This window comes from Nesoenas mayeri (genome assembly GCF_963082525.1).
Source record: "Nesoenas mayeri genome assembly, chromosome: 3".
In the NCBI taxonomy this organism is placed as follows: domain Eukaryota; kingdom Metazoa; phylum Chordata; class Aves; order Columbiformes; family Columbidae; genus Nesoenas; species Nesoenas mayeri.
The window spans coordinates 1,164,109-1,180,481 of record NC_137544.1 but is presented as its reverse complement, the minus strand read 5'-3'; the positions used below and the strand labels follow the sequence as shown (position 1 = coordinate 1,180,481).

The 16,373-nt window shown below is 51.7% G+C and overlaps 1 protein-coding gene across 1 annotated transcript; it reads left to right on the top strand.

Moving 5' to 3' along the window:
• Positions 1–8,815: 8,815 nt before the first annotated feature.
• Positions 8,816–16,099, top strand: LOC308039503 (interferon-induced very large GTPase 1-like; the record flags this gene model as incomplete). The annotated part of the gene is made up of 1 exon (XM_080342874.1): positions 8,816–16,099. One exon carries the CDS (start codon positions 8,816–8,818, stop codon positions 16,097–16,099), a length of 7,284 nt encoding a protein of 2,427 aa, XP_080199000.1.
• Positions 16,100–16,373: the final 274 nt, after the last annotated feature.

Here is a 16,373-nt window from a genome sequence, read left to right as displayed (position 1 = left end):
AGAGAGGGTTTGCTTGGAGCTAAGCTGGGTCTGAACAAAATCAACCTGCATTTGGAAAACACTGAGCCTGACATAATTAATTAATGGGACATGTTGGAGGGTGGGAAGAGGGCAGTAAACAAGCGTGTCATTTATCCCTAATGTCTCTGCTATGGTGGATCACAGAATCATCAAATCACAGAATGGTTTGGGTTGATGGGACCTTCCCAGCTCCCCCAGTTCTCCCTGCCATGAGCAGGGACATCTTCACCAGCTCAGGCTGCTCAGAGCCCCGTCCAGCCTGGCCTGGGATGTCTCCAGGGATGTCTTGACCTGAGCTGGTGCAGATGTCCCTGCTCATGGCAGGGGTGGCACTGGGGGAGATTTAATGGTCCCTTCCCCCACAAACCATCCTGTGAGTCACTGATTTTGGGGTATGAGGAGCAGGACTGGGACATTCCCATCAAAGGTCTCCAAGTGCTGCTCAGCACCTGCTGCCTTTGGCTCCAATTTCAGGGAACAGCTTTGCCAGGTTTCACTTTCATACTCTACTACAGGCAATGGTGTGATTTCCAGGAAGGCTGGAGCTCTCTTTGCTGACTTGATAAATAAGGAAACCATGACCCACCCTGGGGAGCAGGGACTATAGAAGAAAGAGTTTTTGGGGGGCTGGTATCAGCCTGGGAGCTGCCGAGCACCCGAGGGAGACGGTAGGACCTCGGGGATGAGCTGTGGGAGGGGGAGCCGGGAATCAGCACAGAGCAGGGATCTCATTTGCTTTCTGCTCTGTATTTCACATGTTTTCCTATCAATTGAGAGACACCAGGGAAGGAAAAAAGGGAGTTTTGGTCAGGGGGTGGGTGGCTTGGCCAACCTCATAGCTTTTTATGAGGACATAACCAGGTGGACAGATGATGGCAAAGTGGTGGATGTAGTCTACCTTGATTTCAGTAAAGCATTTGACACAGTCTCCCACGGCATCCTTGCTGCTAAACTGAGGGAATGTGGTCTGGACAGTCAGGTAGTGAGGTGGACTGTGAACTGGCTGAAGGAGAGAAGCCAGAGAGTCGTGGTCAATGGGGCAGAGTCCACTTGAGGTCTGGATCTAGTGGAGTGTTCAAGGGTCAGTGCTGGGACCTGTGCTATTCAATATATTCATCAGTGACTTGGATGAGGGACTGGAGTGACTGTCAGCAAGTTTGCTGGTGACACCAAGCTGGGAGGAGTGGTTACACTGGAAGCTGTGCTGCCATCACAGACCTGGGGAATGACCTGTTGGAGAGCAGTGTAGGGGAAAGGGACCTGGGGGTCCTGGGGACAGCAGGGTGACCGTGAGCCAGCACTGAGTCCTTGTGGCCAGGAAGCCAATGGGACCTGGGGTGTGTTAGAAGGGGGTGGTCAGTATGTCAGAGAGGTTCTCCTGCCCCTCTGCTCTGCCCTGGGGAGACCACACCTGGAATCTTGTGTCCAGTTGTGGCCCCTCAGTTCCAGCAGGACAGGGAACTGCTGCAGAGAGTCCAGCGCAGCCACCAAGATGCTGCAGGGAGTGGAGCATCTCCCGTGTGAGGAAAGGCTGAGGGAGCTGGGGCTCTGGAGCTGGACAAGAGGACACTGAGGGGGGACTCATTGCTGGGGATCAATATGGAAAGGGGCAGTGTCAGGAGGATGGAGCCAGGCTCTGCTGGTGACAACCAGAGACAGGACAAGGGGCAATGGGTGCAAACTGGAACACAGGAGGTTCCACTGAAAGAGGAGAAGCAACTTGTTGGGGTGAGGGTGTCAGAGCCTGGCCCAGGCTGCCCAGGGGGTTGTGGAGTCTCCTTCTGTGCAGACATTCCAACCCGCCTGGACACCTTCCTGTGTAACCTCATCTGGGTGTTCCTGCTCCATGGGGGGATTGCACTGGATGAGCTTTCCAGGTCCCTTCAACCCCTGACACTCTGGGATTCTGGGTTCTGTCCCACTGACAGGAGTGCACCAGCTGCTGGTGGGGCGTTAGTCGCTGGTGGGTTCCAACACACGATGGTGTTTCCTCCCCTCTCTCTGGGGGCTGGAGCTTCACCCACAGCAGCAGATGCAGGATCTGGCCAGTGGTGAGATGGGGCATGTGCTGCCACATTTCTGTGCTGTTCCCCCAAACTTTGCCTGGGCAGCCTGATTGGACAGCACAGACATTAACTGGGCAGCCTGAGTCCTCCTGCCTGGAGCTGGTGTCCAGGCTCTGCTCTCATAGATCAGCCAGCTCGGCATCCTTGTCATGTCCTGCCCAGGGTTTTGAGTGGGGGACAGAAGTGACTCAGGTTCGTGGGTTCCATTGGTTGGAAAGCAGTGAACACAGTACTTAAGCTCAATAAACAAAAGCCTTTATTTTGCAGCTTGGCCCAAATGGTATATGATTTGGTGGCAGAAGGATTTAAATTATTGTAGGTTCAATTGTTAAAATGTTTGCAGCATATGCGAGGCTCTAAAGCTTACGTCACTACGTTACTTACGAAAAGAAAAGCAAACAATTTAGAAGTATGGGAAAGAAAGAAAATAAAAGAGACAGAAAGATTTCACCACCCTTATGGCTCCGTTTTATGCATGATGGAGTTCGCATTCTCAGATCCAGCGATGTGCAGCGTCCTCTGGTGTTTTGTGCATGTTCATGTGGTGAGACCGGTGGGCAGAGTGGTCCTCACGATGGTGGGTGGGCACTGCCAGTGCTTGCACAGGATGGGCCTTTATAGCCCTCTGGGTTACCCACTTGAATAATGTTTGGTGTTTTGTGGAGGTGTTATTGTGAAAGAGAGAAAAGTCTGGGGATGAGGGGTGATTGCCAAAGACTGACAAATCTCCGGCCATGTTGAAGGGTCTCAGCTTTTCCCTTTGTGCCATGCTGGGCGTATCAGAAGGTGGAGCTCTGTGCCCCCTGGCAAATCTCCCACCTCCTGTATGGCCAGCCAGCCTGGGCTGTGGCTCCTTAGCTTGCCGTTGATATGGAAATTGCAATTCACCCTATACTGAATTCACCATCTTCCTGTGGCTGCATGAACTGGTTTTGCCACAAGGTTTCAGCCATTATCCTTATCAGACTCTGACAATCCTTCATGTTCTCCATCCTTCAAACTGTTCTGTATCCTTCCACATCATCTTCTTTGTACCAGCACTGGTGTGGCCAGCAGGCCCAGGGCAGTGATCGTGCCCATGGAACAGGCACTGGGGAGCCTGCACCCGAAATCCAGGGGTCAGTTTTGTGTCTGTCATGACAAGAAAGGCCTTGAGGTGCTGGAGCGAGTGGAGAGAAGGGAACGGAGCTGGTGAGGGGCTGGAGCACAAGTGTAATGGAGCGGCTGAGGGACCTGGGGGTTCAGCTGGAGAACAGGAGCTGAGGGGAGACCTTCTGATCTCTGACCTGCCTGAAAGGAGCTTGGAGCCAGGGGGGTCGGGCTCTGCTCCCCAGGAACAAGCGCCAGGAGCAGAGGAAACGGCCTCAAGTTGCGCCAGGGGAGGTTGAGGTTGGATGTGGGGAACAATTTCTTCCCCAAAGGGCTGTGGGGCATTGGAACAGGCTGCCCAGGGCAGTGCTGGAGTCACCATCCCTGGAGGGTTGGACAGACGGTCATGAGGTTCTCAGGGCCATGGGGTAGTGATGGACTTGGCAGCATGAGGTTCATTGTTGGATTCAATGATCTTGAGGGTCTTTTCCAACAAAAGGATGCTGTGGTTCTCCCTCTGAGAAAACAGGCCTGGGTCCAGCTCCCTCCCTTGCTGGTGGCTTCTGGTGGTGGCAGCAGGACCAGTATTCCAGAGGTCAGCAGGTAGGAGGGCACTGGGAGAGGATCCCTGTACTGGGGAATCCTTTTGAAATAACAGTCAGGTTGAGCTTTGGCTTCATGTCCGGGTTTGCTCTTCCTCCCCGTGATGCTCTGTGGTGCACAAGCGTTCAGCCCTGTCTGGAGTCACTCCTGGGCACCTTTTGCTGTGTGCAGAAGAGACTCTGCATCAGCAGTTTCGTACTGTGCCTCTGTCCCTGGGCTAATGTACGCAATGGGTGTGTGGGTTTAGGATGTTGCGGTTTAAGCCCACAGGCAGCTCAACACTACACGGCTGTTCCCTTGCTCTCCTTCCTGCATGGGATGGGGGAGAGAGTTGGGGACAAAAGGTTAAACCTTGTGGATTGAGATAAGGAGAGTTTAATAGGACAGAATCATCTCTGCTAGTAAAAACAGACTGTAGCTGGTCCCCTCTGACTATGCTCTGACCCCTTTCTCCAAAAACATTGCTTAACCCTAATGCTTTCAGCTCTCTCCCTGTTGCAGAAAGGCAGGGGCTGGGGGGCTAAGCCACCCTACAGCGAGTTTCACCCGCTGCAGGGCTCCTGTTAAAGCTCGTGAGCTTTTCCCTGGGATTGCTTCTGCAGATGGATAAGAAAGAGTCCCAGACAAAGCCTCCAGAGTTGGTCACTGCAGTTCGTGAGATAAAATTTGTCTCTGTGTGCTTCAGGCACCTCGTGAGCTGGAGCTGTGCGAGGGCATCTGCGCTCCTGCTCAAGGAGCAGCTCGTGCTCGTGTCCTGCTGGAGAGGGGCCAGAGTAGCCCCAGGAATGACCCGAGGCTGGAACAGCTCTGCTGGGGGACAGGCTGAGAGTTAGGGTGTTCAGCTGGAGAAGAGAAGCTCCGGGGAGAGCTGAGTGCAGCCTTTCAGTGCTTAAAAGGAGCTGATAAGAAAGATGGGGACAGACTTTTGAGCAGGGCCTGCTGTTTTTCTCCCCATCCCAAGCAGCAGTTTTGCCAGGTTTCACTTCCATACTCTGCTACAGGCAATGGAGTGATTTCCAGGAAGGTTGGAGCTCTCTTTGCTGACTCAATAAACAGGAAACCACAGCCCATCCTGGGGAGCAGGGACTATAGAAGAGAGAGTTTTGGGGGGCTGGTATCAACCTGCAAGCTGCCGAGCACCCGAGGGAGACGGTAGGACCTCGGGGATGAGCTGTGGGAGGGGGAGCCGAGGATCAGCACAGAGCAGGGATCTCATTTGTCTTCTGCTCTGTATTTCACATGTTTTCCTGTCGATTGAGAGATGCCAGGGAAGGAAAAAAGGGTATTTAGGGTACAGGGTGAGTGGCTTGACCAACCTCATAGCTTTTTATGAGGACATAACCAGGTGGACAGATAATGGCAGAGCGGTCGATGTGGTCTACCTCGACTTGAGTAAAGCATTTGACACAGTCTCCCACGACATCCTTGCTGCTAAACTGAGGGAGTGTGGTCTGGACGATCGAGTAGTGAGATGTACTGTGAACTGACTGAAGGAGAGAAGCCAGAGAGTCGTGGTCAATGGGGCAGAGTCCAGTTGGAGGCCTGGATCTAGTGGAGTGTTCAAGGATCTGTACTATTCAATGTATTCATCAGGAAGGCCAATGGTACCTGGGGTGGGTTAGAAGGGGGTGGTCAGTAGGTCAGAGGGGTTCTCCTGCCCCTCTGCTCTGCCCTGGGGAGACCACACCTGGAATCTTGTGTCCAGTTGTGGCCCCTCAGTTCCAGCAGGACAGGGAACTGCTGCAGAGAGTCCAGCGCAGCCACCAAGATGCTGCAGGGAGTGGAGCATCTCCCGTGTGAGGAAAGGCTGAGGGAGCTGGGGCTCTGGAGCTGGACAAGAGGACACTGAGGGGGGACTCATTGCTGGGGATCAATATGGAAAGGGGCAGTGTCAGGAGGATGGAGCCAGGCTCTGCTGGTGACAACCAGAGACAGGACAAGGGGCAATGGGTGCAAACTGGAACACAGGAGGTTCCACTGAAAGAGGAGAAGCAACTTGTTGGGGTGAGGGTGTCAGAGCCTGGCCCAGGCTGCCCAGGGGGTTGTGGAGTCTCCTTCTGTGCAGACATTCCAACCCGCCTGGACACCTTCCTGTGTAACCTCATCTGGGTGTTCCTGCTCCATGGGGGGATTGGGCTAAATGAGCTTTCCAGGTCGCTCCCAACCCCTGGCACTCTGGGATTCTGTGATTCTGTGTCAGTGCTGTGAGTATGTCTGGAGGAAGCAGCCTTTGCTTGCCAGCCCGTTTGCGGAGCTGGGGGCACCAGTGTGTGCCGGGGCTGAGCTGGGAGGGTGTGCTGGCCTGAAGCCCAGCCGTGCCGGGGGCCGGGAGCCGTGCACGCTCTGCACCCTGATGCCATTTGCTTCCCCGCTCTGGAGACAGGGACGGGGCTGGGCCGTGTGCGAGCGAGACTCAGGGCCAAGGGCAGGTGGGACGGCAGCCCGTGGCCTCGGGAGCTGAACGGATAATTGGGGGAACATCGTGGGTAAAAACCTCTTCCGTGGCGTGCTCTGTCAGCGTTACGGGGTGCAGAAGCCATGGGTGCTGGGGAGCCGTCCTGGGGCTGGCAGCGCGGGCAGCTTGGGTGGTGTCTCTGTCTGCTGTGCCGCTCGTTAGAGAGCGTGGCAGCGCTGGGGTAACGAGCAGCATCGTGCTGGAGGAGGAGGACGGGGAGATGCTGGTGGCTGCGGCGTTTCCTTCCCAAGCAGCCGTCCCGCGCGCTGGGGCTCTGCTTCCCAGGGAGCGGCTGGACGCCTGCCCGACCATGGGCAGTGGGGAGCAAACACCCTCCTTGGCTTTGCGAGCGAGCGCAGCCTTTGCCGCTTCCTCAGCTCTCCTGGTTGTGACCAGGAGTGGTTCTTGCTTTTGCTTTTCTGCTTCTCTCTCCTGTCACTGCTAAATTGAGGAAGTGTGTTCTGATTGAGATGGACAAACGACATAGACCATGTTCTTCCAGGATGAAAGCAGTAAATCCATTTATTGCCCCAAGTGCATTTTTATGCAGTTTTACCAATTTGTGTGTCTCTTCACTATTGGTTACAAGTTACAGCAGTAGCATCTGGTTGGCTGTTTTTGCTATCATCAATGTTACTCTTTTACTCCCTTCTCTCACACGGGTACATCCTTAACATCTAGTACAGTGTTCAAGGGTCAGTGCTGGGACCTGTGCTATTCAATATATTCATCAATGACTTGGATGAGGGACTGGAGTGACTGTCAGCAAGTTTGCTGGTGACACCAAACTGGGAGACCAAACTGGGAGGAGTGGCCCGGGCTTTTGAGTGGAGGAGAGGAGTGACTCAGGTAGGTGTGTCTGCTTGGTTGGAAAACAGTACAGACAACACTTGAAGTCCACAAACAAAAGGCTTTTATTTTGCAACTTTGCCCAAATGGTGTCTGATTTGGTGGCAGAAGGATTTATGTTATTGTAGGTTGAATTTGATCCATGCTGGGTGTATCAGAAGGTGGAGCTCTGTGACCTCCAGCACGTTCCCCACCTCCTGTATGGCCAGCCTGGTATATGGCTCCTTAGCTTGTCATTGATATGGAAATGACAATTCACCCTATACTGAATTTACCATCTTCCTGTGGCTGCATGAACTGGTTTTGCCACAATGTTTCAGCCATTATCCTTATCAGACCGACAATCCTTCAGCCTGCTCTCCATCCATCTCCAACAGCCTGCCCTCCATCCTTCCACATCTCCTTTGTACCAGCACTACTGTGGCCAGCAGGCCTAGGGCAGTGACCATCCCTGTGCTGCGATCTGGGAAGGCTGTTCCCCAAATTCAGAGGTCAGTTCTGGGCCCCTCATGCCAAGAAAGGCCTTGAGGTGCTGGAGCGAGTGCAGAGAAGGGAACGGAGCTGGTGAGGGGCTGGAGCACAAGTGTGATGGAGCGGCTGAGGGACCTGGGGGGGTTCAGCTGGAGAACAGGAGCTGAGGGGAGACCTTCTGATCTCTGACCTGCCTGAAAGGAGCTTGGAGCCAGGGGGGTCGGGCTCTGCTCCCCAGGAACAAGCGCCAGGAGCAGAGGAAACGGCCTCAAGTTGCGCCAGGGGAGGATGAGGTTGGATGTGGGGACCAATTTCTTCCCCAAAGGGCTGTGGGGCATTGGAACAGGCTGCCCAGGGCAGTGCTGGAGTCACCAGCCCTGGAGGGTTGGACAGACGGACATGAGGTTCTCAGGGCCATGGGGTAGTGATGGACTTGGCAGCATGAGGTTCATTGTTGGATTCAACGATCTTGAGGGTCTTTTCCAACAAAAGGATGTTGTGGTTCTCCCTCTGAGAAAGCAGGCCTGGGTCCAGCTCCCTCCCTTGCTGGTGGCTTCTGGTGGTGGCAGCAGGACCAGTATTCCAGAGGTCAGCAGGTAGGAGGGCACTGGGAGAGGATCCCTGTACTGGGGAATCCTTTTGAAATAACAGTCAGGTTGAGCTTTGGCTTCACGTCCAGCTTTGCTCTTCCTCCCCGTGATGCTCTGTGGTGCACAAGCGTTCAGCCCTGTCTGGAGTCACTCCTGAGCACCTTTTGCTGTGTGCAGAAGAGACTCTGCATCAGCAGTTTCGTACTGTGCCTCTGTCCCTGGGCTAATGTGCACAATGGGTATGTGGGTTTAGGATGTTGCGGTTTAAGCCCACAGGCAGCTCAACACTACACGGCTGTTCCCTTGCTCTCCTTCCTGCATGGGATGGGGGAGAGAGTTGAGGACAAAAGGTTAAACCTTGTGGCTTGAGATAAAGACAGTTTAATAGGACAGAAAGGAGAAGAAAGTAATAATGATGATAATAATAATATAGAATGTACAGAACAAGTGATGCACAATACAATCGCTCACCACCCACTGAGTGATGCCCAGCCTGTGCCTGAGAAATGACCCCTCCAGCTTTCTCCTAGGTTACATGCTGAGCCTGACGTCACATGGGGTGGAATATCCCTTGGGTCAGTTGGGGTCAGCTGGGTGCCCCCAAGGAATCCCCTGGGCCATGGCCTCTCGTAACATACCTTGAAGACAGACTGTTTTCCTCTTCCACAGCCATGGCTTCACAGGAGGACACACAAAAAGATGAGGAAAAGGCACGTCTTGCTAAAACACTGCTGGCAGAAGCATGTGAGAAGGAAGGACTGGATGCTGGATACTGGCTGCCCAAACTGTCGGAGCTACTGGGAGTGAACTCCAGAGAAGCCCTGAAACATCTGCAATATGAAGACTACCTGAAGCTGGAGTGCGCAGTACGGCAACCATGGGAAAAAAAGGCTCTCCAAAAACTCCTGGAACTAACAGACAAAAAAGCAGCTTCTGAGAAGATGGCAAAGGAGAGACAAGAAGTGGCCAAGCTGCTCCTGAAGGAGCTGAAGGAAATGCATGACAGCCGCAGCCACAGCAAGGACGCTGTAAGACAGAAAGAGGAGGCTCTGTGGAAAGCCATGGGGATTCCCAAAGAGTCCTGGGCCCTGCCAGAGAACTCAATGATGGAGGTGCTGGGGAACATCCATAAGCAGCTGGAGCAGCAGGAGTCGTCAGTGGGCAGGGCTGAGAACGTCTCAGATGCGGAGGTCCTGATGCGGGCGTCGGGGGGACTGGCCCTGCAGGGCATTTACAAAACCAGCAGAACTGCAGATGTGCTGGCAAAGCGAGAGCAGCTCATCAGGGTTCCCAGTGGGTTCAAGCTGGCAGGTCCGGAGCAAGGGTCGCTGTTCGATAGGAAGGAGTTCTCCTCCTCTGCAGCAGAAGCCACTTTCACCAAGTCCATGGAGCAGCTGGGGTTCAGCATCAGCGTTTCTGCTAAAGCCGGATTCTGGGGGTTTAATGTTGAAACGGGTACAGATTACAGCAAGTCCTTGCAGTCGGAGGACACCCGTCGGTCCTTCTCTGAGCAGACCTACATTTGCACCACCAAGTACCGGTACATCCCTCTGGCCTCCTGCTACTTCCAAAAGCATCAGCTTCACCTCTCAGATGCGGCCCTGCGGGAGCTGCGACACATCGAGCATCTTTTGAGCATCACGGAGGAAGCAGACAGACCCGACATGCTGAAGAGCAAATGTGGGAGCTTCTTTGAGAGGTTTGGGTCCCACGTAAACCAGGGCCCCCTCCACTTTGGGGGGATATTCTGGTGGAAAGCATCTACGGAAGGATTCAGAGCTGAGCATCGCGAAGAGATGAAGCAACACGTATCTGAAGCGCTGGACTCCTACGTTGGGGCCAGTTATGGCACCTTCAGTGGCAGCGTTGACGTTTCAAAATCCAGTTCACAGGCTATTCTTCAAGGAAGAGATGGAAGAAAGAACCACACAGCTGTTCAGCTCTATGTGACCAACACAGGGGGCCCATCAGAGACAGATTCTCTTCCTCAGTGGAAAGCCGGGCTTGAAAGTAACAACAGAACCTGGTCTGTTATTGACCGAGGCTTTCAGCTCATCCCAGTGTGGGATGTAATCCTGTCCAATCACAGCAGTGATTTTAAGTCCAGCTATCAAGTGAGCAGCAGCCTCAGGGCCGCGTACGAAGCGCTAACGAACCTCCGTGTCGGCACCATGTTTGGGGAGGAACTGGCCAGTGCGGTGGAAGAGGCCAGAGCTTTCATGGAGCGTGTGGAGGCCTGGGAGGTGCCGGGGGATGAAAGCAAACTGCTCACGCTGGTTCGTTTCAAACAGAGTCTGAATGAGAAAACCAAAAGCCACAGTGTCTGGATCAACGTGTGCCTGTCGGACAAAGCGCTGCAGGAGTTCCTGCTGAATACTGTTCGGTTTTACCAGAAGTCACCTCCAGAAAACACCATCTACATCAAGTCCCTGTTGAGGTGCCTCCTGGATCCTCACAGCTATTCTGTCGAGGACTTCCCCAACTCTTCCCTCATTATGCAATGGATCTTCCATACTGAGCACTCGCTTCCTGAAACTGCCCGTGTGTCTGAGCCTGAAGATCTCACCAAGACACTGCTGCAAATGAAGGACTACATCCAGGAAGTCACCTACGCGTCAGAAACCTCTGCATCTGCCATTCATGAAACAAAGATAAAAGCCACCGTGACTGCAAGCCAGGCTGTTCGTTCCTTACTCCAGTTTCTCCAGGACAGGGCACAGAAAGACATGGAACTGTTGGTGCACGTCATTACAACCAGCACAGGATACCAGGTGGAAAGGGGCACTTTTCAGCGCCTCCTTGGATATCCAGAACTGAACTTCATGATAAATGAAATGGAAAAGGGACAGAAAGAGTATCTGAGTCTGAAGGAGCGAGATGTGCACAGAGCTCAGGCCTTCCTGCTGCTGACGGGCCTGACTGTAACACCCAACTACAAAGGGCTGTCCCCTGAGGAGAAGACTGAGCGTCTAGCTTTCATGGAAGATCACATGAAAACCTTATGGAGCACAGAGATAAAAACTCTCCTTGAAAAGCACAGTTCATTGACAGACTGGGAGGTGCTGGAACGGGACTTGCGTTCCTTCATCGACGGGCGCATGGAAGACACATGTGACGATCTCAAGAAACACAATATAACCAAAGACATGGAAGACACTTTTCGAAGAGTAGAGCCTTCCCGGCAGTCCAAATCCAAATCAGACAGCAGCAAATCCAAAGCAAATCAAGCCATTGCAAACCAAGAATTCCTCCACTTACTTAAGCGCCTGGGACTAGAAAGTCGGTATCCAAGAAAAATGGGGACAGAAGATTTCCACGTCATATACAAGACATCTTTACATGACAGCCAGCCCAGCGAGGACAGTGAACTACCCTTTTACTTCTTACAAAAGCTATTAACCGTGGATTATCGGGTGAGGTACCTGACTTGCAAGGACGAGAGCGACCCAGGACTCACATCTGTGCCAGAACCCACAGAGCAAGAGCATGAACCCTCGGATTCCTTTGACGACTTTTTCATGGATTTGGAGAGAGAAGCCCCTGAATGTGCCAGCAGGGAGAGTCACGTGCACCCCATGGACCTCCAGATGGCAATTTTCCATTGCGCTGATGATTTCATGAGACAGTACATTGCAACAAAGCTTGCCTTCTGCCAGTTTGCACTGCCCCTCCTGGTCCCACACCCCTGCACTTCACACATAGAGTTCCCCCTCTGGTCCCTCAGCCAAGTCAAAAGGAGCTGGAAAGAAGTCAAGAAGTCAGGAAAGCAGGTCCGAAGTAACAGTTACAATCACAAACTCATGTATCAGGCCGAGACCCCCATCGTGTCCTTCCTGCGGATCGGCAGCTCTCCCTCCTCTTCCAAGTCTCAGATCCTGAATGCTTTGCTGAGCAAACAAAGACATGACACTTTTTTCCACCGCCATTGCAAAGGCAGCACCAGAGAGTGTTTGCTGATGAAAGGTGTTGTGGAGATCTCCTGGTACTGTCCCCGGGGCAGTGACGATGACATCTTTGACTGCTGTGTTGCTTTCTGTAACCTGCACGGAGACGCAAGGGATCACGAACAACAGCTGCAGTTTTTACAGGAGATATCCGCTGTGACCGTGGCTCTCGTATCCGAGAGTGCTCAGAGTGACAACAAAGGGATGAAAATTTTACGGGAGCTGTGGCAGTCGCAAAGGCCTTTGGTTTGTCTTTTCACCGAAAAGGAGAGCGTTGCAGCTGGCCGATCCAGCCAAAAGATAGGAATAGGTCTGAAGAACAGAAACGAAGCAGAATTAACGAGCGAGCTGACAAAAACAATCGGGGGGCTCCTGGCAGGGTCTAACACACTTTTTAGCCTCGACGCCTGCCTGGACAAAGCTCGCAAGCTCGGGTTCTTAGTCGATGAAGATACAGAGGCGTGTGTGACAGCCAAAGAAGAGGCAACGGCGCTGCTGAAGCTTCTGAAGAAAGAACCGTTGTCTGAGATCAAGTCCCGGCTACTGCCTCTTCAAGGAAAACTGTGGTACCAGTGGTGCAAAAGTGACAAAGAACTCACTCGCTTGCAGGAAAAGCGGAACAAGAGCATAGAGCATCATCGGAGTGAAATCCAATCAAAGAAGCGGGCGATAAGAAGAGAGCAACTAGAGAAAGCATTCCCCCTCAATCCTCTGATGAAATCAGTCCTTGTCTTTCTCCACTCACAGCCAGCAGATACCAAGAAATACTTCCTGCAGTGGATGAAGGTCTTTATGGATGACCTGTCCTGCGATCGCCTTGATGACCTGAAGAGACAATACCACCAGTTATGGTCTGAAGTCCTGGCAATAAAGAAGGGCAATGAAAAAAATGATCTGAAACAACAGTTGCAGAGAGATTTAGAGGCCCTCTCCAATAAAATGGACGATTCATCAATTGGCCTTGAGCATATTTTGAGAGAGGTCGGGCAGATTTATGAAGCTCTGGAATCAACAAACTCAAAGGAAGAATATGTTGTCAAATTACCCGAAATTGCAGCTGATCTGATGGTTTCAGGGTATCCCATTGAGCTGATGGATGGTGATGCTTCTTACGTACCATTACGATGGGTCGGAGCAATCTTTGACAGATTGATTGAGAAGCTGGGGGACAAACGAGTATTTGTTCTGTCAGTGCTTGGCATCCAGAGCACAGGGAAGTCAACCCTGTTGAATGCCATGTTTGGTCTTCAGTTCAACGTCAGTGCAGGGAGATGCACCCGGGGAGCGTTTATGCAGCTAATTAAAGTGGACAAGAAGGCGCAACCGGATCTGGGCTTTGATTACATGCTGGTTGTTGACACAGAGGGACTCCGCGCCATGGAGGTGGCCAATAAACACTCCATCAATCACGACAACGAGCTGGCCACCTTTGTCATTGGCATCGGCAACATGACTCTGATCAATATCTTTGGAGAAAATCCTTCCGAAATGCAAGATGTCCTTCAGATTGCTGTGCAGGCTTTTCTGAGGATGAAGAGAGTAAAACTTTCTCCAGGCTGCCTGTTTGTGCACCAAAACGTGGGAGAAACGACTGCCAGGGAGCAGAACATGGAAGGACAAAGACGTCTGCAGGAAAAGCTGGATGAGATGACGCAGACAGCTGCCCAGCAGGAATTCTGTGATGTCTCCTCCTTCAGCGATGTCATCCGCTTTGACGTGAACACCCACATCCATTACTTTGCTCACCTGTGGGAAGGAAACCCTCCAATGGCACCACCCAATCCCACCTACAGCCAGAACGTCCAGGAATTAAAGAGCAAACTCCTCCAAGCAGCCAAGAAGGAGGCACACGGCAGCATTTTGAGGCTCTCGGGCTTGAAAGTTCGAATCAGTGACCTCTGGAATGCTTTGCTGAATGAAAACTTTGTTTTCAGCTTCAAGAATTCAGTGGAGATTGCTGCCTACAGGAAACTGGAAACCGCATTCAGTCAGTGGTCCTGGCAGCTGAGGAGCCACTTCTTAGACCTGCAAATGAAACTGGACAATAAAATTCGGAACGGGTCCTTGCAGGAGGTCAGCAGAGAACACCTTCAAAATCAAGTGCAAGAGACGAGTGAGGCCATTAGTGAAGACATGGAAAGGTTTTTCGGGGAAGACACAGATTGTGAGATGCTGGTCCAGTGGAAAGGCAACACGGAACTGAAGCTGAAAGATCTAAAAGAATCTCTTCTTCTTGAGACTAGAAAGAAGTGTGAGAACCTTATAGAACTAAAGAAGAACCAGTGTAAACTGGAGCAAAGGAGGTCAGAATACGAAAACGAGCTCCTGGCAAAGAGCAGGGCTTTGGCTCTGCGTCTGAAAGGCCAGAGCCTGAGCGAGAGGGAGCTGAGAGACCACTTCATGGCTCTATGGGCAGAGTGGATTGCTGAAGTCTCCTCTGCTGCTCCCACTCCAGAGCAGGTTGATATCGATGCGCAAATAGAAACTGTCTTCCTAGATCGCTTTAAGGAGTCTCGCTTACATGAACGAATCAGGACATTTCCCAGATATTCAGAGTTTTCTGTTGACTTGGAGAAACATGTCGCTAAGAAAAAGAAATGGCTAGGATTCATGACTGTGAGTTTGGATAATGCTGATGAGGACAGCATACACCGCATTACAGACAACATCATAGCCAATGTGTGGGCAAACATTGATAAGAAGGAAAAGGAGAAAAGGGATTACAGTCCAAGCTTTATTCATGAAATTCTAAATGAAGTAGAGAAAGGTATGAATTCTGTCCCTAACAATGCGAAATACAGTTTTAATAAAGATTACAGAATAGATTTATCACTGTATTTGTGCCGAATGGCAGCAGGAAGGTTTAAAGCCATGCGTGAAGCGTTCCAAAGAGCAAATGATCCAGTCGTCTACCTGGAGAGCAAGAAAGAAGATTTCTTCACATGTTTCCAGATTTCCTGCCAAGGAGCCACTTGTGTCACATCATTTGCACTTTTCCTGTGTGAAAAGATCGGCCCAGCTCTTCGCCAGGCGGTCTATGAGAGGACAGCTCTGGCCATAGCTCGAGACATGAAGGGCAAAATCCCAGACTTCAATGGCAATAGATCCTCTCTGGAAGTCTGCATACTGAGGTACCTGGCAGAAGAAGAAAAGTTTGAGAATTTCAAGGAGTACCTTTATTTCCCAAGAGACTTTTTCCAGAGGTACATCAAGACACGTGTTGAGAGCTACTGCTTAGACGAGAACAGGAGACTGGAGAGGTTCTTAGATGACTCCCTTACTCACTGCTATGAGAGCATCCAGTCGGCTGTTTCGGCATCAACCAACGTTGTCAAAGACAGAAAAGACAGAAAAGACCAAATCTCTCTCTGGCTGGATGAATTTTGCGGGGCACTTGGAGAGGTGCTGAGCTTGCCCAGAAGTGACCTGAAGGGCATTGAGCATCAGGAGGTAACAGACATGGAGTTCCTGAACAATGCCATGGCCCAAGCACTGGCTCCTCTGAAAGATCAGCTCAGGGAAGAGTTTGCTGGAGCTGATATGAGCCGGTTTGAAAGGCCGCCCCACACGATCCTGGCTGAGCAGTTTTCAGGGTGCTGGGAGCAGTGTCCCTTCTGTGGGGCGGTTTGCACAAACACCATGCCGAATCACGATGGAGACCATCGCGTTGTCTACCATCGTATACAAGGTTTGATAGGAGGGTGGTGGATTAATACAGACAATCTGGTCATTGATATTTGTTCTAGTAGTGTTGCAAGTGACAACAGGTTCAGGATTGGTGAAGACACATGGATCCCCTACAAGAGATACCGGGATGCAGGACCTCCTTATTCCTCTTGGAACATTCCTCCCGATCCATCCATGCTGGCGTACTGGAAATGGTTTGTGTGTCGTTTCAGGACACAGATAGAAGAACGACACAATATGAAATTTCATGGCAAAGGAGAAATCCCTGAGTCGTGGCACAGAATTACAAAGCAGGAAGTGCTTGAGGAACTGGAGAAGCTTTAAGTCAAGTCGACATGAAGAACCGCAACTGCTTTGCATTTTAGATGACCATAGTACAAGTCTGTCCACAAAATATTGTTATAATGACTATGATCTCAAGCCACATTAAGAAAACCATATGTAGCTGCTCACAAAGATGGGTGAAATGAGGTGTGCTACTCCTGCCATTGCTCAGAAGCTCCCTTGCTTCAAAATAAGTTCAGAATCCGCTTCCCTTCTTGCCATGAGCATTTACCTCCGCTGTGCCTTAGAGCAAAAGAGAAAAGCCTTCCTGCAG